General features: G+C 35.8%; 2 protein-coding genes across 2 annotated transcripts in view; one reads left to right on the forward strand and one right to left on the reverse strand.

Annotated features, from left to right (window-relative positions):
• Nucleotides 1-442: 442 nt before the first annotated feature.
• LOC137403832 (adaptin ear-binding coat-associated protein 1-like) lies at nt 443-13,188 on the reverse strand. Its single transcript, XM_068089897.1, has 6 exons — nt 12,961-13,188; nt 11,885-12,090; nt 11,214-11,295; nt 9,816-9,918; nt 3,067-3,209; nt 443-889 (listed from the first exon to the last, which is right to left on the reverse strand). Exons 1-6 carry the CDS (start codon nt 13,044-13,046, stop codon nt 850-852), a joined length of 660 nt encoding a protein of 219 aa, XP_067945998.1. The 5' UTR covers nt 13,047-13,188; the 3' UTR covers nt 443-849.
• A 333-nt stretch (nt 13,189-13,521) lies between these two features.
• Nucleotides 13,522-17,851, forward strand: part of LOC137403700 (splicing factor 3B subunit 4-like) — a 28,955-nt gene continuing 24,625 nt past the window's right edge. Inside the window, exons 1-2 of the mRNA XM_068089713.1 lie at nt 13,522-13,676; nt 16,669-16,752. Coding sequence (XP_067945814.1) covers nt 13,643-13,676; nt 16,669-16,752 — 118 coding nt within the window. The 5' untranslated portion in view covers nt 13,522-13,642. The remainder of the gene's footprint in view (nt 13,677-16,668; nt 16,753-17,851) is intronic.

Genomic DNA, 17,851 nt, shown 5'->3' on the forward strand with positions numbered 1-17,851 from the left:
GAAATGACATCACTAGTTACTATCGTGGTTATAAGTGGTATAGGCTATGGCTTTCAAGTTGCGGCGTTCCACTTCTCTATTCCGTCAGTCTCTTTACAGCTATAGACATCATAATCGCACTTTCGCTTGATCTGAGCGTTGTAATACAGTCAAGTTTTATCAACTTTAATCTGGAAACAACCTGGGTGTCAGATCATCTCAAACATCAAATGTAATGATAAAAAATACTGATACTTTCTGATTGTCTTGAAATATTCTGGGTTTACTATCACCTCAAACATAAAAAACAATCACACAAATAATAGAAAAATGCTGATACTTTCTGATAAAATCTACCAACATTCTATGTAAGTTCATCTATAGAAGTACAGAAGATATAAACATGGCAGCCTCCAGTGACCAAACAAGTATGCCTGAACATCAACAACACAGAATATTTTGGTATTTGAGAGTAAAATGTATTGAAATTTAATTTAAACAACTTCAGCATTTTAGAAATCTTCTGTTGCTGGTATGCATTCACTCCAATGTTCGGTGTTCAACATCGACCTAAGGCTACAGCAAACATACCGAAGATTTCAGCTAAACTTGAAGATATATAAAAAGTAGCTAATAAAAACGTTTTTGTTTAGCGCTGAGTAAGTTCATTATGTAGGAAACACCTTGGAGTTTATATAGCACTGTGAAAGCACTCAGTGTACAAATACAGACAAAAGTACATGAGGATGTTTCTGTCATTCATAATAACAAACAATGACAAATAAATGTAGCTGTAAAATACAATTATAAATGGAAATGCCGTGGTATAGCTGTGCATTTGATTAAATTGTGACGCGAAGCGGAGGTGGCTCAATCGAAGGTAACCCAGTTGCTAGCTCCACTAGAAGAACTACAAAGCAGAGATCAATGAGCGAATCCCTTAAAATAACCAGATCAGTACACCGGTATATACATGTAGATAGGAACAATTATATTGGGTGCATAGGACAAGATAAACTGGTGTAGCTTACGCAGTGCCATCCAAGTAGCACAGTTAAGGACGAATAAACCACACCTTGCAAAAGATAATGCTTTACTGATGTTGTTTGTAGCGCTATCTATTGAAGAATTCTGGAGAGAATCTTTGACAACAAAATGAGCCTATGAATATGTACAGTAGTTTAGTTTATATACAAAGCTGGAGAGAACAAGAGTAGCAAAACATCAGTTTATGTACCCTATGAGACTGTACACACTGACATGCAGCAGGACATCAGTTTACGGACCCAATGAGACAGTACACACTGACATGTAATAGGACATCAGTTTATGGTCCCTATGAGACAGTACACACTGACATGTAGCAGGACATCAGTTTATGAGCCCTATGAGACAGCACACACTGACATAGAGCAAGACATCAGTTTATGGTCCCTATGAGACAGCAAACACTGACATGTAGCAGGACATAAGTTTATGGACCCTATGAGACAGTACACACTGACATGTAGCAAGACATCAGTTTATGGACCCAATGAGACAGCACACACTGACATGTAGTAGGACATCCGTTTATGGTCCCTATGAGACAGTACACACTGATATGTAGTAGGACATCGGTTTGTGGACCCTATGAGACTGTACACACTGAGATATAGCAGGATATCAGTTTGTGGACCCTATGAGACAGTACACACTGACATACAGCAGGACATAAGTTTATGGACCCTATGAGACAGTACACACTGACATACAGCAGGACATAAGTTTATGGACCCTATGAGACAGTACACACTGACATACAGCAAGACATAAGTTTATGGACCCAATGAGACAGTACACACTGACATGTAGTAGGATATCAGTTTATGGTCCCTATGAGACAGCACACACTGACATGTAGCAGGACATCAGTTTATGGTCCCTATGAGACAGTAAACACTGACATAAAGCAGGACATCAGTTTATGGTCCCTATGAGACAGTACACACTGACATGTAGCAAGACATCAGTTTATGGACCCAATGAGACAGCACACACTGACATGTAGTAGGACATCCGTTTATGGTCCCTATGAGACAGTACACACTGACATGTACAGTAGTAGGACATCGGTTTGTGGACCCTATGAGACTGTACACACTGACATATAGCAGGATATCAGTTTGTGGACCCTATGAGACAGTACACACTGACATACAGCAGGACATAAGTTTATGACCCTATGAGACCCTACACACTGACATATAGTAGGACATCAGTTTATGGACCCTATGAGACAGTACACACTGACATGTAGTAGGACATCAGTTTGTGGACCCTATGAGACTTTACACACTGACATACAGCAGGACATCAGTTTATGGACCCTATGAGACAGTACACACTGACAGGTAGCAGGACATAAGTTTATGACCCTATGAGACAGTACACACTGACATGTAGTAGAACATCAGTTTATGGACCCTATGAGACAGTACACACTGACATGTAGTAGGACATCAGTTTATGGACCCGATGAGACAGTACACACTGACATGTAGTAGGACATCAGTTTATGGACCCTATGAGACAGTACACACTGACATGTAGTAGGACATCAGTTTATGGTCCCTATGAGACAGTACACACTGACATGTAGTAGGACATCAGTTTATGGACCCTATGAGACAGTACACACTGACATGTAGTAGGACATCAGTTTATGGTCCCTATGAGACAGTACACACTGACATGTAGTAGGACATCAGTTTATGGTCCCTATGAGACAGTACACACTGACATGTAGCAGGACATCAGTTTGTAGACCCTATGAGACAGCACACACTGATATAGAGCAGGACATCAGTTTATGGTCCCTATGAGACAGTACACACTGACATGTAATAGGACATCGGTTTATGTACCCTATGAGACATCACACACTGACATGTAGCAGGACATCAGTTTGTAGACCCTATGGGACAGTACACCCTGACATATAGCAGGACATCAGTTTATGGACCCTATGAGACAGCACAAACTGACATGTAGCAAGACATCAATTCGTGGACCCAATGAGACAGTGTGCACTGACATGCAGCTCACCTTTGCTGATTAGGAGCTGGAGCAGATACAGGATGAGAAGATTGAGGAGGAGCTAGGATTTTGCCACTAGGTGGAGGGGGAGGTAAGAGTCCCGCTCCCCCTGTAGGACGAGCTCTTTGCTTTGAATCGGTCTTTTTACTTGCCTAAAGTTGCATAATCAAACTAAGTTAACAGCTGGAATATTAAATATAATTCTTTACATTCAGATAAATCTAAAGGTAAAACAACATATTGTGCAATATATTATTCTAAAGCTTAAGTTTTGTGTCACAAAAAGAACAGTAAATTTGAAGTTGGAGCAACTCTTGAAATGATAAAATGATCTTATGATAAGATAATAAGATAGGCCGACTGTTGTAGAACCATTTTACAGAAAGGTAGCCGTACTCTAAATGTATTGCTGAATTAGAGTGTCCCAGAAACAGTATCTATTAGATAATCTGGAATAGCCAATCCTGGGGCTTGCTTACTTGACTCTCAGGCGAGCACCTTGATTATCCACGCTGTTGTGCATTGGGATCTGCATCACTACTTTCATAGCTAATTGGTAAAATACTTACACTCGAATTGTTTCTCTTCTTCATTATTACTAATTTCAGGTTGTTCATGATTAATGTGAATTAAACAAAACTTATGATTAGTGGCTATAGAATACTAGAGAAATGATAGATCTATTTATTGACCAATCATAGATCATCAGGCCTTATAGCAAGAGTCATATTTTAACTTACAAAATGATGATATTTTTTTCTGGTAGATTGGCAAAACCAGATTGCATGAATGTAGCTACTGCGTGAAAAAACTAACTTTAAGATCTGCACATGCCTGAAAAATAAGAAAACTCAGGCTACATAGTAGAAGTGGCAGCATGAAAGCATCTAGCTAATGAAGTAGGATTAACTAGCAACTTAAATACATATAAGGAGTTGTCTGACCTTGGGAGTTGTCTAATTCACAGCTGACTATAAAATTACCATGCTAAGAGCTTGTTGAGCTCAGTTGAGAATATAACAGAATACACATGTCCATGTCACAAAATATTAGTCTAGGTATGTTTATTACACAAAAAAGCTTGTTTATTTTATGTAAATTATCTCTCTTTAACCATTAGCTATTGTAAAAAATATTCCGTATCATAAGCAGCGCAGACCCTTTTGGAATGTGAATTTTAAATCACATGACTAATGTTTCCAAACCATCGCTTCGATATAGACAAGCATCACGGTAGTTTAAAAAAAATTTTGTTATTTGTGTTTGTATTTGTGATTTGTATGTAATAGTGATAGTCGAGAAACCAATTATAGTGTGCATTTAAATTGGCAGCAATAAATTAGAGACTGTATAAACTACTGGCAAATTTCTTGGTGCCTTCCTTGAAGCACATAAATTACATAATATTTTTATTGTATATTTCAATACATCAGAGTCTTGGCTTTCGAATGAGCCTATATTCAATACACAAAGAATAATAGAACGATGAAAAACGGTGTGTCAAAAGTACACCCTGAAAAAAACACTTGGTTCAGGTACTCAACATGTGGCGTCATAATTCTCATTTAGCCTTAGGTCGTCGATCCCTTTCGCTGCCATTGAGGCTGCGTTTTTCTGTGACAATCGGTGCTGTTAAACCCAGAGAGCGCTAATAATAAACTAAGATTCTAGATAATCAACAATGCCCGCGATCGCGATAACGCCCGACCAATACAAACACATGTTCTGGGTTAATTAATTATACTTCAATAAATGTACTGTCGTTGATAAAGGTAATGAAATCACATCGATTAAATTATGACCTGCGGTTGCGTGGCCCTAGGACTGTATGTCAATCGCACTTTCGCCGAGATCACGCAATGCTTGAAATTAATTAGTCTCAGTCGTCACCCTTAACATCGCATTAAAAATAAAGACCTAGTGCATAATATCATCGGGAAAATATAGCATGGTTCTTGGAGTCTGAGGTACTTATCATAGAAATAATATGTACATGGAGAACTAATGACACTGATTCCTTTGTCATCTTCATTCGTTCTCTGGAGTTGTCCTACCTTCGCCTGCCACTAGCGTCATTATCGTCATTACTGTAGTTGATAAATAAGCCGTAAGAGCACACAACAACGAATATGAGAATTGTGACATCACAATTTTCGAGACTATGCCAGTAAACTTTTTCGCGGTAGAGCTCTGGGGAAATCCTATAAACACCAACCAATGTCTGTCTCACCATAGCAAACAATAGCTCATTCGAAAGCCAAGACTCTGATGTATTGAAATATACAATAAAAAAATTATGTAATTTATGTGCTTTAAGCCATTTTAGTTGATAGCAAGGCAAAATTACAATGACACACGACACCATCCCAGGCAAACTATTCTTACCAATTACCAATCCAAATTTATATTTATTTTATATTTGACACAAATAAACAATTAATTGCAGCTATTTACAGTCAAACATGGATAACTCGCCCACGGATAGCTCGAACACATGGTTAACTCGAACGGTTTCTTTGGTCCGTTCCCACGTAATGATAAATTGCTATAGATAACTCGAACTCAACACTGTTAACTCGAACTGTTTTTTGCCCAATGCCTACCGAAACGGTTTATATCGGTTTAGAAAATCACTTTATTCCAAGCCATAGAGGTAAACCTCAACTTTTCGTAATTCATAAGCGTCGTTATTACCACCATCAGCAAAATATTTTTGTCAACGACTTTTCTAAAGGTTTGGTGAAATTTGATTTATACCAAACATCCGCTTAGCGATCACCCTTCGGAAGCAAGGTAAAGTGAGGTAATCTTTGCATAAACTTCAAGAAAAATCGACAAAATTGATCGTGGGTAAAACGCTCAAAAGAAAAAGATGTCTTTTCTTTTGAGCATTTCAACAAAAATCAAGTTTTGCCAATGTCAGTCTAAAAAACGTCCTGGCAATAACATCACCTCAAACAACAAACCAATCTCAAGTGATAGAAAAATCTCTATACTTTTTGATAAAAACGTTTTAAACTTTACATTAGAAGCATTTAATTTGAAACAAGCCATTTGTGCTTTTGATTTATATTATAGTTTGTATATGTACATGTATCTACTAATAAATAAGTAAATACATAGACTTGTGACAGTGCTCTGATAACTTGAACGCTCTGATAATTCGAACACTTTCGCTCGCTCCCGCGATGTTCGAGTTATCCATGTTTGGCTGTACAGTAATACTTCAACTTACGAGTGCTCTAACGTACGAGAAACTTGAGATACGAGCCAGCTTTTAAGCAAGTTTTAGCACTGACATACGAGCAATGTTTGAGATACGAGCACGTGAGTCAGTTGCAAAGTATGCCGGAGGTGTTTTATGAGAACAGCATCACTCTGTATTTTTCAACTACTCAGGTTATACTTTTGTACCGTGTTTTCTGTGCACAATTTTCAGTGCAGAATTATGTGAATTAAAAGTACGGTGCGTAGACCGAAAGTTTGCCAGTAAAATGAAAGATAATGGAAAGAAAAAGCAAATGATAACAATTGATATTAAACGGAAAATTATTGTAAAATATGCGAAATCTGTATGCGTGATTGATCTAGCTCAGCAATATGACAGAAATACATCTACAATTATCAAACCGAAGGGTTATATTCAGGGCATTTAGTTCACAAAGGACTAACCACAGTTTCTAAACGACGCAGCGATCTTCACGACCGCTGATGGAGAGACTGCTCAGGCATTGGATAAAAGATAAACGATTGGCCGGTGACAGCGTAACTGAAACGATGTTTCAATAAAGGCGAAAAGGCCGGTGGTTAAAAGGCGAAAAGGCCAGTGCTATCTATAAAAATTATAAAAATAGACTTTCGGACAAGTTGGCTAGTGGTCGTGCATTAACCCTTTGTGACGACACCAGTGTTCGTCCTAATCGCAACACGTTGAAAGGGCGACAAAGGCAAACGTCCTTAGATAGGTTTATCTTAAAACGGCCATGAAAGCGAAACAAACGAAAAATTAGCTAACCAGCGAGAAACTTCCAACTATGAACGCCGAAGAAATTTTAATTACGAAAAATGAAAGTTTGCTTTTAGGTTTGCTTTTAAGTTGGTTTTTTAAGACTGATCAAATCCAAATTTATCAAATTCACCTGTTGTAATGAAGAATAACACTTATATCTCCCTCCCTGGCAAATGCTAGCGTTAGCTGCTACAGTATGTATTTAATTTTACATTTTAATTAATCACATTTCCTTGCATTGTTTTTTATTTGCTGCTTTTTGAATGCATGTGGTAAGTTAGGACAATAACCAACATGTTTTTTCTGTTACAATATTTTGTTTTGAGTGTTTTATTTGCATTTTTAGAGTATAGAAACCAATTAATACATATTTAATTGTTCTATATATAAATAAATTGCACCAACATGCGAGTAAATTGACATACGAGCTCAGTCTTGGAACGCATTAAGCTCGCAAGTCGAAGTATGACTGTATTTAGCAACTGAGTCTTCTTATTATTTTGGAGTTGTACCTTTTAGCAAAGTATTAAGAGTAGATAACTCTTAGATGAAGTTTATCTGCCTCGCGAGAGAATTGCAATACAAACATGTCAACAAATAGAAATTTATTGAATACTCATATATAAACGCTGGCTCTGTAAGTGTCTCTTAACGCACTTCGAATTAAGAAGTCAAACACTGATGAATAAAAAGTTTGAATACTGAAATAATCAAAACAAAACCTCTTTGCATTGGGCTGAATTAATTTTTATTGCATATGAACAAAAACAAGGATGACTTGGTATTTAATTTAAAAAACAAATAAGATGATTTAGAATTTGGGTTTGACAAGCCAAATCATAAAAGGACATGTTCTCACGGCACCATTCTGAATGTATAATTAATTAGAAGTAGAAATTAGCACAGCTACTCACTCTTTTACCGTGCAATTACCAACAACTCAATTCGGGTAACTCACTAGTAAAAGTATGATAAATCTGACCATAATATTACATACCGTGCTCTGACAATATTATTCTAAGGCAGAAGATGCATGAGCATTAAGGTGCAATTACAAAATTGCAGACATCACTGATTGAGAAGTCAAATCTTTTAATTTAAGCGTACACCGTAAATAGACTTTACTAATTTTGAAATTTTTATCTTTTACTTGATTGTTAATTTACAGCTGCAGTATTTAATTATAAGAGTTGAGGTAGGAAAAATATATGTACACTTATATATACCAATAATGATCCGTGAATAATTATAACATCATTATCCAATTGATAAAGAAAGAAATAATAACGGATGAAGACCATAGCCTATCTTGTTGAACGCCTCCTTTGCTTCTTTGATGTTCTTAGACGAAACCTTTGTACTATCATCATTTAACTGATCTGATTTCAAATAAATACATGTAGTTGAATAGGTTCCAAGTTGGTAAGTTTCTAAGGATGAAATGAAATCAATGATTTTAGAATGATTTGCTACTGTTGGACTTAATCAGCACCCAAACCATGAAATCAACTATCTGATAACATATTTACAATAGTTGCTTCCATAACAGTATAAAAATAACAATTTCATGAAACCTTACCAACACAAACCCTTTGCTGCCTCTAATTCACTCGCATAGCTTACTCATGTATTTCAATGAAATTAAATAACAGAAGAAATGTCAAGGCTTTCTGATCAGAAATATTATTCATCAATAAAAGTTGCCTGTTGGTCACTCGAGTTCAAAAGACGTACTGCCAAGCTTGCATGATAGATAAATACTGAAAATATTGAAAGCATTGAAACACAGGGTTGGCAACAAAGGATTGTCCACCCCTTGCCAACTACTATTACAGCCGATCGAACATACAACGCATATAAACTAACTCTTGTGGCCACTTAGATCCAAACACAATACTTCTCCTGAGTAGTGGAAGACAATAAAGGTCGCGAGCAACTGGCAGTAAAGCGATCCACTTACAATTGTTATGTACTGCTGCTGATACTTCAGTGCTACTGTTAACAGATATTGCTAACATTAGGTATAGCATTATCAGACTTCTGGCAGAAGTTAAACTAATGTCACACCTCAAAGGATAATGTTAGGACAGCAGAACCGACACAGGAATGCTTGAGCTGACATGACAGACATGAAACAAAAATATATGCATTTAAAATTTGTTAAAAAGCTTAAACATGACCATTTGCTAAGGCTACAGATACACCGTTTACAATAAAACACTGAGACTAACTTGCTAAGGTTGTTAGCAGATGTTTAGCTAGACCACTTAACACTCAGTTTGTGCATAGACCAAAAGTAGCAACTCGTAGGTAAAATGCCTAGCTGCCAACATTCAATGTGTTTCCAAGCTTCGAATGGGTTCAGAGTTGCTTTCACTATGAATAATAGAAACATTAAAATCCGAATGCATTCCATGCCGTTCACATCCCTAAATTGCTGTGCGAAGGCATTCCATGCCATTCACCTCCCTAAATTGCCGTGAGAAGGCATTCGCTATGAAAAAGTGCATCTACTTTTAACAAGTGTTATTTTGATAGATACATCGCAAATCTTGAAAATATCTACAGTGCAATACCAAATCATTGAACAATAGAACGCGAATTCATCGACAGTAAGCAACTCCAAACTCATTAAAAGAATGAAAAAACAGTGTTTAAAAACTCACAATTAAAAAATAGCTGCTAACAAAGTTAGTATCAAATTTTACCGCTCAATGCATATTAGTAACAAAGTCTCTCCTTAACTTACTATGTTTAGTTTGATAGTTTGGCCCTCCTTGAACCCTAGATCAAGCTTTGGTGTGTTGTCAGGTTGAGCAGCAGTTGTCATCTCTTTCTCTTTAGCTATCCACCTGTAACATTCATATAGAGATCCTAAAGATGAGGCCTACTGGAGACCCAACAGTTGGCTCTAACTAGAGAACCAATAAATATATTCTACTACAGACATGCTAATAATGTATTTTACTAAAGAGTCAACAAATCTCTCCTTAGACATACCTTTCCCTAGAAATTCGAAAAAATACTCAGCACTCATTTGGGATTGCAAAGTAGCTATTGTATGAAAACAGTTATGTAGAACAATGCATTAAGATGCATTGCATGCCTATAGAATGCCTAGAGAAACATTTCACGGGCTTGCATATTTGGTGCACACAAATCTCACTGTTTGTCTGTATTCTGTCTGTCCGCTTATTGCGCTAAAGTTTTAGGAATTCAAAGTCTGCTTTTAATTCAAAAGTCAATTCAAAAGGAATTCAAAGTCTGCTTTAGACTAGTTTAAACACAGTACACATAAATATACAAACATCTTCATTTAACAGTTACAATGGTAAATGTATATGTTGATTAAAAGGAAAATTTCGGTGCAAAAACATTTTTATCACCCGCGCTACGCCGAGCATTCAGTTAGTAAAATATATATGTAGAGTTAACTGATACATGTTGTTGCAATACTAATAAATGCCTCGCTTATAAATATTTAAGTACATTCATGATTGATACGTTGAGAAGATACAAGTTTTTCATGTTCACTAAATGTACTGGTAATCCAACTAGCATTCCATGAAAAATTATCTGCTCTATTTGAGATCGTAAAAGGCTTTAATTGGAGGAAGCAGATATATATATATATATATAAACGATTTGAAGTGATTACACTTGAAAGCAGCACACATTGTCAGTTCATCAACATTAGACCTAAATATGGTAAGCATACTAACAATAGTTCACTAATAGACAATCCTATATTAATAGATTCTAGTTTCTGTCGGCTCATGATTTCACCCTGCACTTTAGAGGGAAAACCATAAAAATTAGACTTGGATCCTCAGAAGACAAACCTGTGGAACAAGACTAACCACCACTGCCAAATCGGCAACCATTGACACCAGCTAAAGTGGAAGAAGCATATTGTAGTACACATTTAAACCTATAATTGGAATATGTTCACTGCCAGTAGGTTGAATGTGGTGCTGCAATCCAACCAGTAAAACGGGAGATTTATCCAAATCATTTGGAATACCACTAAATAAAATACAAAACTTTTAGTTTCACACATAAAAAGCATAGAAATCTTGCATTATAGAAATGTTCAAAATATGATCTAGCTATTTAATATAACAGCAGTTGTAGCATTGCAACATACCTAAAGTGGTCCTGGAGTGCAACATTGAGATCAAATGAGTCTGCCCGATCCTGAAAGCCAATACCTACAAACGCAGTTCTACCTGCAAAAATAAATTTATCCTGATAGCCAATCTATCCATTGTTAAGTAAATAAGACTATGTTGCACAGCAGAAGTGATGACACGGCACAAGTCTCAAGAATGTGATGAACTGATAGAGAGAACAAAATATACTAAGAGCAATATTGTAGCCATTGTGACAACAAAAAAAGCCTGTAGCAAAGAGTAGAGTACTGTTTGGCATGACGCAGTCACGCTACCAGTCATGATAACCTGATAGTCTCTTCCTCTACTAGTTTTCCGTCTGTCAGTTTGTCTACCTGTCGGTCTGTCGATCTATCAGTCGTATGGTTAGTCAGCCATTATCAAGTCGGTCAGCCAATCTATTCATCAGCCAGCCATTCAGTAAGTCAGTCAGTAAGCTTGCTTCTTATTCTGTCAGTCCATCAGTCTGTTGGTATGTCACTCTTTTGATCTGTTGGTCAGTCAGTCAGTTCTCATTCACAACTGCTGTCAAATCTTCTCCAAAACTTTTTTCAAACAGTTGCCAACATCTTAAGTTGCTAAGAACGAGCGATTCCCTTGTGACATCGAAAAATAGAAGGCTGTGAATTTTAAACAAAAATCTTACCTCCATCTCCAACAAGCCTAAGCACAAAGTATCTACTCGAGTCCATAACAGCTTCTACAGCTATTCCTGGGTAGGCATCAACAGGGCATTGGGCAAACAACTCCCCACTGGTTCGGTCTTCCAGCTTTATGGTAGCCGATGGGCCTTTAGCGACTATCCTCATTCGCATCGTGTAGTCTGGATTGTCTAGCTTCCAGTCAGCTGCTCTGATAGAAAAAATAGCTTTAGCAAGATCACAATAGTACTTTTAAATTTCTCAACCAAGCATGCTAGAAAACTATTCCAGAGATATACATGCTGTGCTTCTCCGAGAAACATAAATTAACGTTTCAACTGGCGCCCTAATTACTCATTCAGCTTGGCTAAAAGTGAGGATACAGCCTATTTGTGATTATACATTAAAATACATTTTAATTTGACTGCTACTAATTTTAGTGACCAAATAGGTTAAATAACAAAAAATTGTTGCAATAAAATATTTGTGATAGTAAAGCTCAGGTTGTCATTGCAGCCATGTAACTTGCAAAACAGCAGCTTTCCATTACTTGCCAAAATGGATTACTGACAGACTAGATAATTTACCATCTGGCTCTTGTTTTGATAGCGATTGTTCTTATCAAGTCTCACATGGAACACACAGGCAATAACAGTAATATATTTAAAAGGTAGATAAACCTGATTATGCGCTGCAAATATCTTTAAAATAAAAAAGACTAAAATATAACATTTTTACAGTGCACAAATGGGCTGTCGATTTTTCTGGATAGAGCATAACTTATTAGTGCAACTATTGAAATACTACATTTACACCATTAACTTTTATCAAACTCTTTTCTTAATCTGTTTAAACGGACATATATTTTACAAATAATGTATACATTTGTGGGAACATGAACGATACATGCCAGTACATCTTGTTGTAATTAACTATTAATATCGTCAATATGCTAAACTTATTCAAGAATAAATTATTCTTTGTATATACACAGAATAGACCATGAAAAAATACCACAACATTGCAACTGCTGGTTACAAATTATCCAGCTTGTGTAATTGGTACAGCAAACCAAACAAACCTGTATCCTCTGTTTGAAGATCTTGGAGGAATGTTATATACAAATACTTCATTTTTGACACAGAGAATACTCTCATAGTCAGACATGACAATGCCGTAAATTGTAGCTGCCCAAAATCAAACTTTTTGCCAATAAAAATAACTCTCTCGCTACTGGGCTTGCCTGAACTGCGTTAGTACAGCGTATAGAATACTTGGCAATAATGTACGTATATCCTCCTCCTAATCAATTGACGGAAACCGTGAAAGCTGTATAAACTAGAGTCGACAAAACATGTCATAGAAGTAGCGAAACCGTACATTCTATGACTCTGCAAAGCTGCATCGTGTCAGTGTCGTATAGCGTCCCCTACGACACTGCATCGTGTTCGTCTAATTCCCGAATCTCATCAGAATGAGTTGTGATAACTGGGCGGCATATTCTACGCACGTATTGCAATTTGAAAACCTTCGAAATATCGCGCATGACATAGACATTAATTATTAGTATCGTCAACAAGAACAATCCCCGCTATGTCTAAAGGTTCACAGCCATTATGTCAATGTCAAAGTCTCGATTTCACGTAAAAACGAAGAAAGTGCAGTCCTTCATTCAAAGTAAAAAAACTCAATTTAAGTAATTACAGACGATTACATTGAGATGAGTAGATAAATTTATTTATAATAAAACTCAATATTTTGCCATGGCAGCTGTTCCCATTGCAGAGCGAAACCAAGGTACAGATTTATTCATCGATCTAGGCTTAGACTGTTTCACTATAGTCAATGTTAAAAATCTTCATACACTATGCAATTATTTCATCTTATGAAGGAGCTTGCTGGTTTAGATTCAGGTTTTTATGAGTGAAAATTATCGAGAATGGTCGATTAAAGTGTGATAGATCAGGAATGATCATTGAATCTTCTTAATTATTCACTTCTTTACTAGAAATTATTCTTACTCGCTTTTAGGTTAATGCCAATTATATTGATTTACTGAGTTGTACTATTTTTTGCATCCTGTCTAAGGAATCCATAATCCAAACTCTTTGCAATCTCGGAATTAATGTCTTCAATGTGTGCTTATTGTCATGATAAGTCATAAATCAAATATTGCGTAGGGAGGAGTGGGAAACATTGCTACGCGGGGCACGTTGAAACACTTTTCAAATTTCTTGCTTGTTTACAGCATTTTAAATTTTTACTTTATTAACTAAAGAGCTTTCTAGGTCATCCTATGAGATATATTAACTGCATGAAATGAAAAGAACATTAATTTAGGTGAGCCATGATTTTGTAAAATTTATTGGTAATTTTTTGCCCTTTTATTTTTATATCCAAATTTAGAAAATTGCATATATTTTTTGTACATCATCTCATGTTTACAAAAGTCAGTGGAGGCAGCTATAGACGTATTTTTTATAATGCACCCACCAACTGCATGATGTTACCATACCCTCTTTGTTGCAACGTGCCCCACCCTCCCCTACTCTGTATTAATACGTATTGTATCATCAAAAATCTTGATATCATGATGAGGCTTTATCAGTGCTTTATCCCATTATGACTTGTTCTCTAAATAAGTGTCATAGTCTAAAATGTACACTGTTTGTTGGTCAGAAATACGATTGAATGATTCAGTGGTCCTGTAACAGCAATGGAACTAATAACGTGTGCTAAAGTCTCCCACTACGACTTGTTTAAATATATTTTGTGAAGGATTGAATAGAGGCGAGTACTAAGTTTCTCTTTTACAATGTCAAAACGTTAGACTCATTTGTTTTAGCTTAACCTATTCATTCTGTCTCAGTAATGTAGACGTTAATTGTAACAAGCTCATAAAACATTCAATAGCTGTTGATACCTGTAGAGTTTTGACCTACTTTTATTAACAAATCCTCTGTTGTGTTTATTTTATATAATCTGTGTGCTTGTAGTTCTAAATAGTTTCGGCTTGTAGAACAGTAACAATAGATTGCTTTTTTTGTAGTAAGCTACGACATTGCTGTTTTAGTTGTAAATACCATAATGACAGCAAATCATAAAGCCTATTTGTGTTTGAACTACTCATAGAAAAGTTCAATTAGGTATTATTGGAAGGTTTAATAAACATTTTTTTATACATTCAACAGTTTATTGATCAAAATTTTAGACATGCTATCGCAAAACTAAGAAAGCTGTACGAATTTGTGCTTGGCACTTTCAACATCTTCTAAAAGCCTTGTAAAATCCGTAGTTTTTATTTGGAAATGTTAGCTTAATTATCTCAAAGCCTACGCTCCTTAGACTGACATGACATCAGTTTATGTCAAGAGCATATAAACTTTCTTGAAAAAAGAAAAACGTAAAAAGATTGCAAGTAGTGAAGTTGAAACTTAGAAAAATTGCTTCAATTACTTGTTTACAGTTCAATTCATTGTTTACCTTACAGTGAGAAACTCATTATTGAAACAAGGTATTGATTTTTTGACTCAACTAAGTATTTATTATTACGGAATATTAAGGAGAGCAAGCCACCAATAAAAGGAGTATAAATGCTGAAATCTTTGCACAAATGTTCTTAAACTTGGTTCACACTGGTCGCTGTTTAGAAGCACTAAACAGCCACGGAAGAAAAAAATTGTATTAAATTAATTTTGCTCGGCGTGTGCCACTTCAGTGAAATGGCAATAACAAGATTTACTAAACTAGACTTTTTTTAAAGCCCAGTACACAGCTGATAGCACAGATAGCACGACTGAAATTGTCAATTTGTTAATGGATCTATAGGCTTGAAGCTAACCATTTTGAACCAGGATTTACAAAAGAGCGGCCTATTTGCTTTCGATTAAAAAATATTGCTTTGAATGTCATAATAATGGCCCTGCATTACTCGGAAAAATCAGCCATCATAAACGCTGTGATAGCATACATGTAATGGTTTTTACTCTAAAAATGATGGTTCACTAAAGAACCACACCATTTAATACATCAACCTGAAGTTACCTGGATGTTATAGAAAACAGAGTTATACACTACACTGCAAAATAAAACATAAAAGCTCCAAAGGTTAGGTTTTGTACCTCTGGGTGCAACATCGGGATGATATGGAACTGACAAAGCTAAAAGCAGGAATATAGTTGGTGGTTTAGAACATTTTAATTCCCATTGCAAGCTTGTAGATTGGTTAAAAAGTGCACAACACAAAAAGTAAGTTGAAGTTGTTAATACTATTTTAATAAAGAATGAAATCTCCAAGTAGGCATATCTAACTCAAAGCTAACTTAAAACATGAAATCACCAAGTAGGCATATCTAGCTCAAAGCAAATTTATAACATGAAATCTCCAAGTAGGCCTATCTAGCTCAAAGCTATATATAACTCAAAGCAAACTTATAACATGAAAGCTGAACAGACTTCTTCAAACGTGATTTGCAACCACAAATAAATTTACTCTCAAGAAAGTTAAGTACTTTTTCCCTGACTTCCGTTCATTTTGTTATTACAAAAAATTAAGTTGAAAAATACACCCAAGTCACAGCTGTAAGATCCATTCAGTGCAACATTCTAAGTTTTGTCATGATGTCTTTTGTTTAGTTAAGTTTTCTCTTATGGTTTTTCTGTGCTGATTTTTTTCAATAAGTTTGTTTATGGTAATAAATGATGGCTTAAATTATAGGGAAGATTAGTTGACTAAGTGTCACAGGTTGGTTGTTCACTGTGACCTTAATTCTGTTGTCTGAATGTTTAGACGCTACTATATATGTGGGCGGCCTTGATGACCAAGTATCAGAGGCTACACTATGGGAACTCTTTTTGCAAGCTGGACCTGTTGGTAAGTACCGTGGTTCAAATAGCTTGTACCGGTTTCATCTATCCCATAAATTGGAGAATCAGCAAAGGCCAGTACCATAATTTTTCCTAGACAACATTCACTTTATATTCGTAAAAGCTTTTTGTCTTATACTAATAATGTGATGACACTATGACGCATCACCTGCCGTTCACCCGAGTCTATTTTTCAACCCTTTTCCTATAGTGGTGTGTTTTAGAGGTGACGTTCAAATAGAGTGTGGCATTGTATTTTTTAAATAGCTCGTCAGAATTTTGGAGAAATAAATTTAACCTTTTATGGGTGAAGCGACTGTCACCTAGATTTTGCAGTCTCCTTTGGGCAACATTAACCCTTTTAGAAGTAAGAAATCTGCTATAACTTACCTCCAACTTGTAGATCTCTAAATAAATATGCATCTCTACATGTTGACATTTTTTGCTTTCTTGCAGTTTGTTGGAGCTTTCAATTTTTATTTAATTCTAAATTTGAAGACATTTTTATTTTATTTCTATATTTAAAAATGTTGCTTAAAAGTTCATTGCACTCATTGATGTGTTTGTTAGTTTGCAGCCAAAACTGGCTTTTTATGTGCAGTAGAAGTGGAGTTATAAGCTTCGATCAATTGTCAGCCGAGTTCAGATTACCGCAATCATGCTATCAAATAATATGCTATAAATCTGCAAATCTATCAAATGCTACAAATATATATTCATGAACAAGTGACAAACAAGCCATATTAATAATGCATGCAGGAACAAAAATTTACATTTTTGAAACAAAAGTATTAGCAATATTAGCATTTTGCTTAGCCGGTTGCATTCTGATTGTTGCTTTGGTTTGGAACCATTTCATATTCTCCCGACTGTTCTATCCCTTCCATAGTGTCTTCTAACTACAACTCTTTATCCGTACGGCTGAACTAGTCAATATTAGCATCCAAACAATTATTTTATTTAAGTAAAACTTTTATGCGTTGCCATTTAGAAGACTTTTAACGTAAATAATGAGTAACTTTTAGCCAAGTGGCACAGTTTGCACCCTAGGTGTGTTAAGCACAAATTTTAATCTCAAATTAGTAGTGTAGATTTCATCGTAATTG

Source organism: Watersipora subatra, chromosome 9 (assembly GCF_963576615.1).
Source record: "Watersipora subatra chromosome 9, tzWatSuba1.1, whole genome shotgun sequence".
Lineage (NCBI taxonomy): Eukaryota > Metazoa > Bryozoa > Gymnolaemata > Cheilostomatida > Watersiporidae > Watersipora > Watersipora subatra.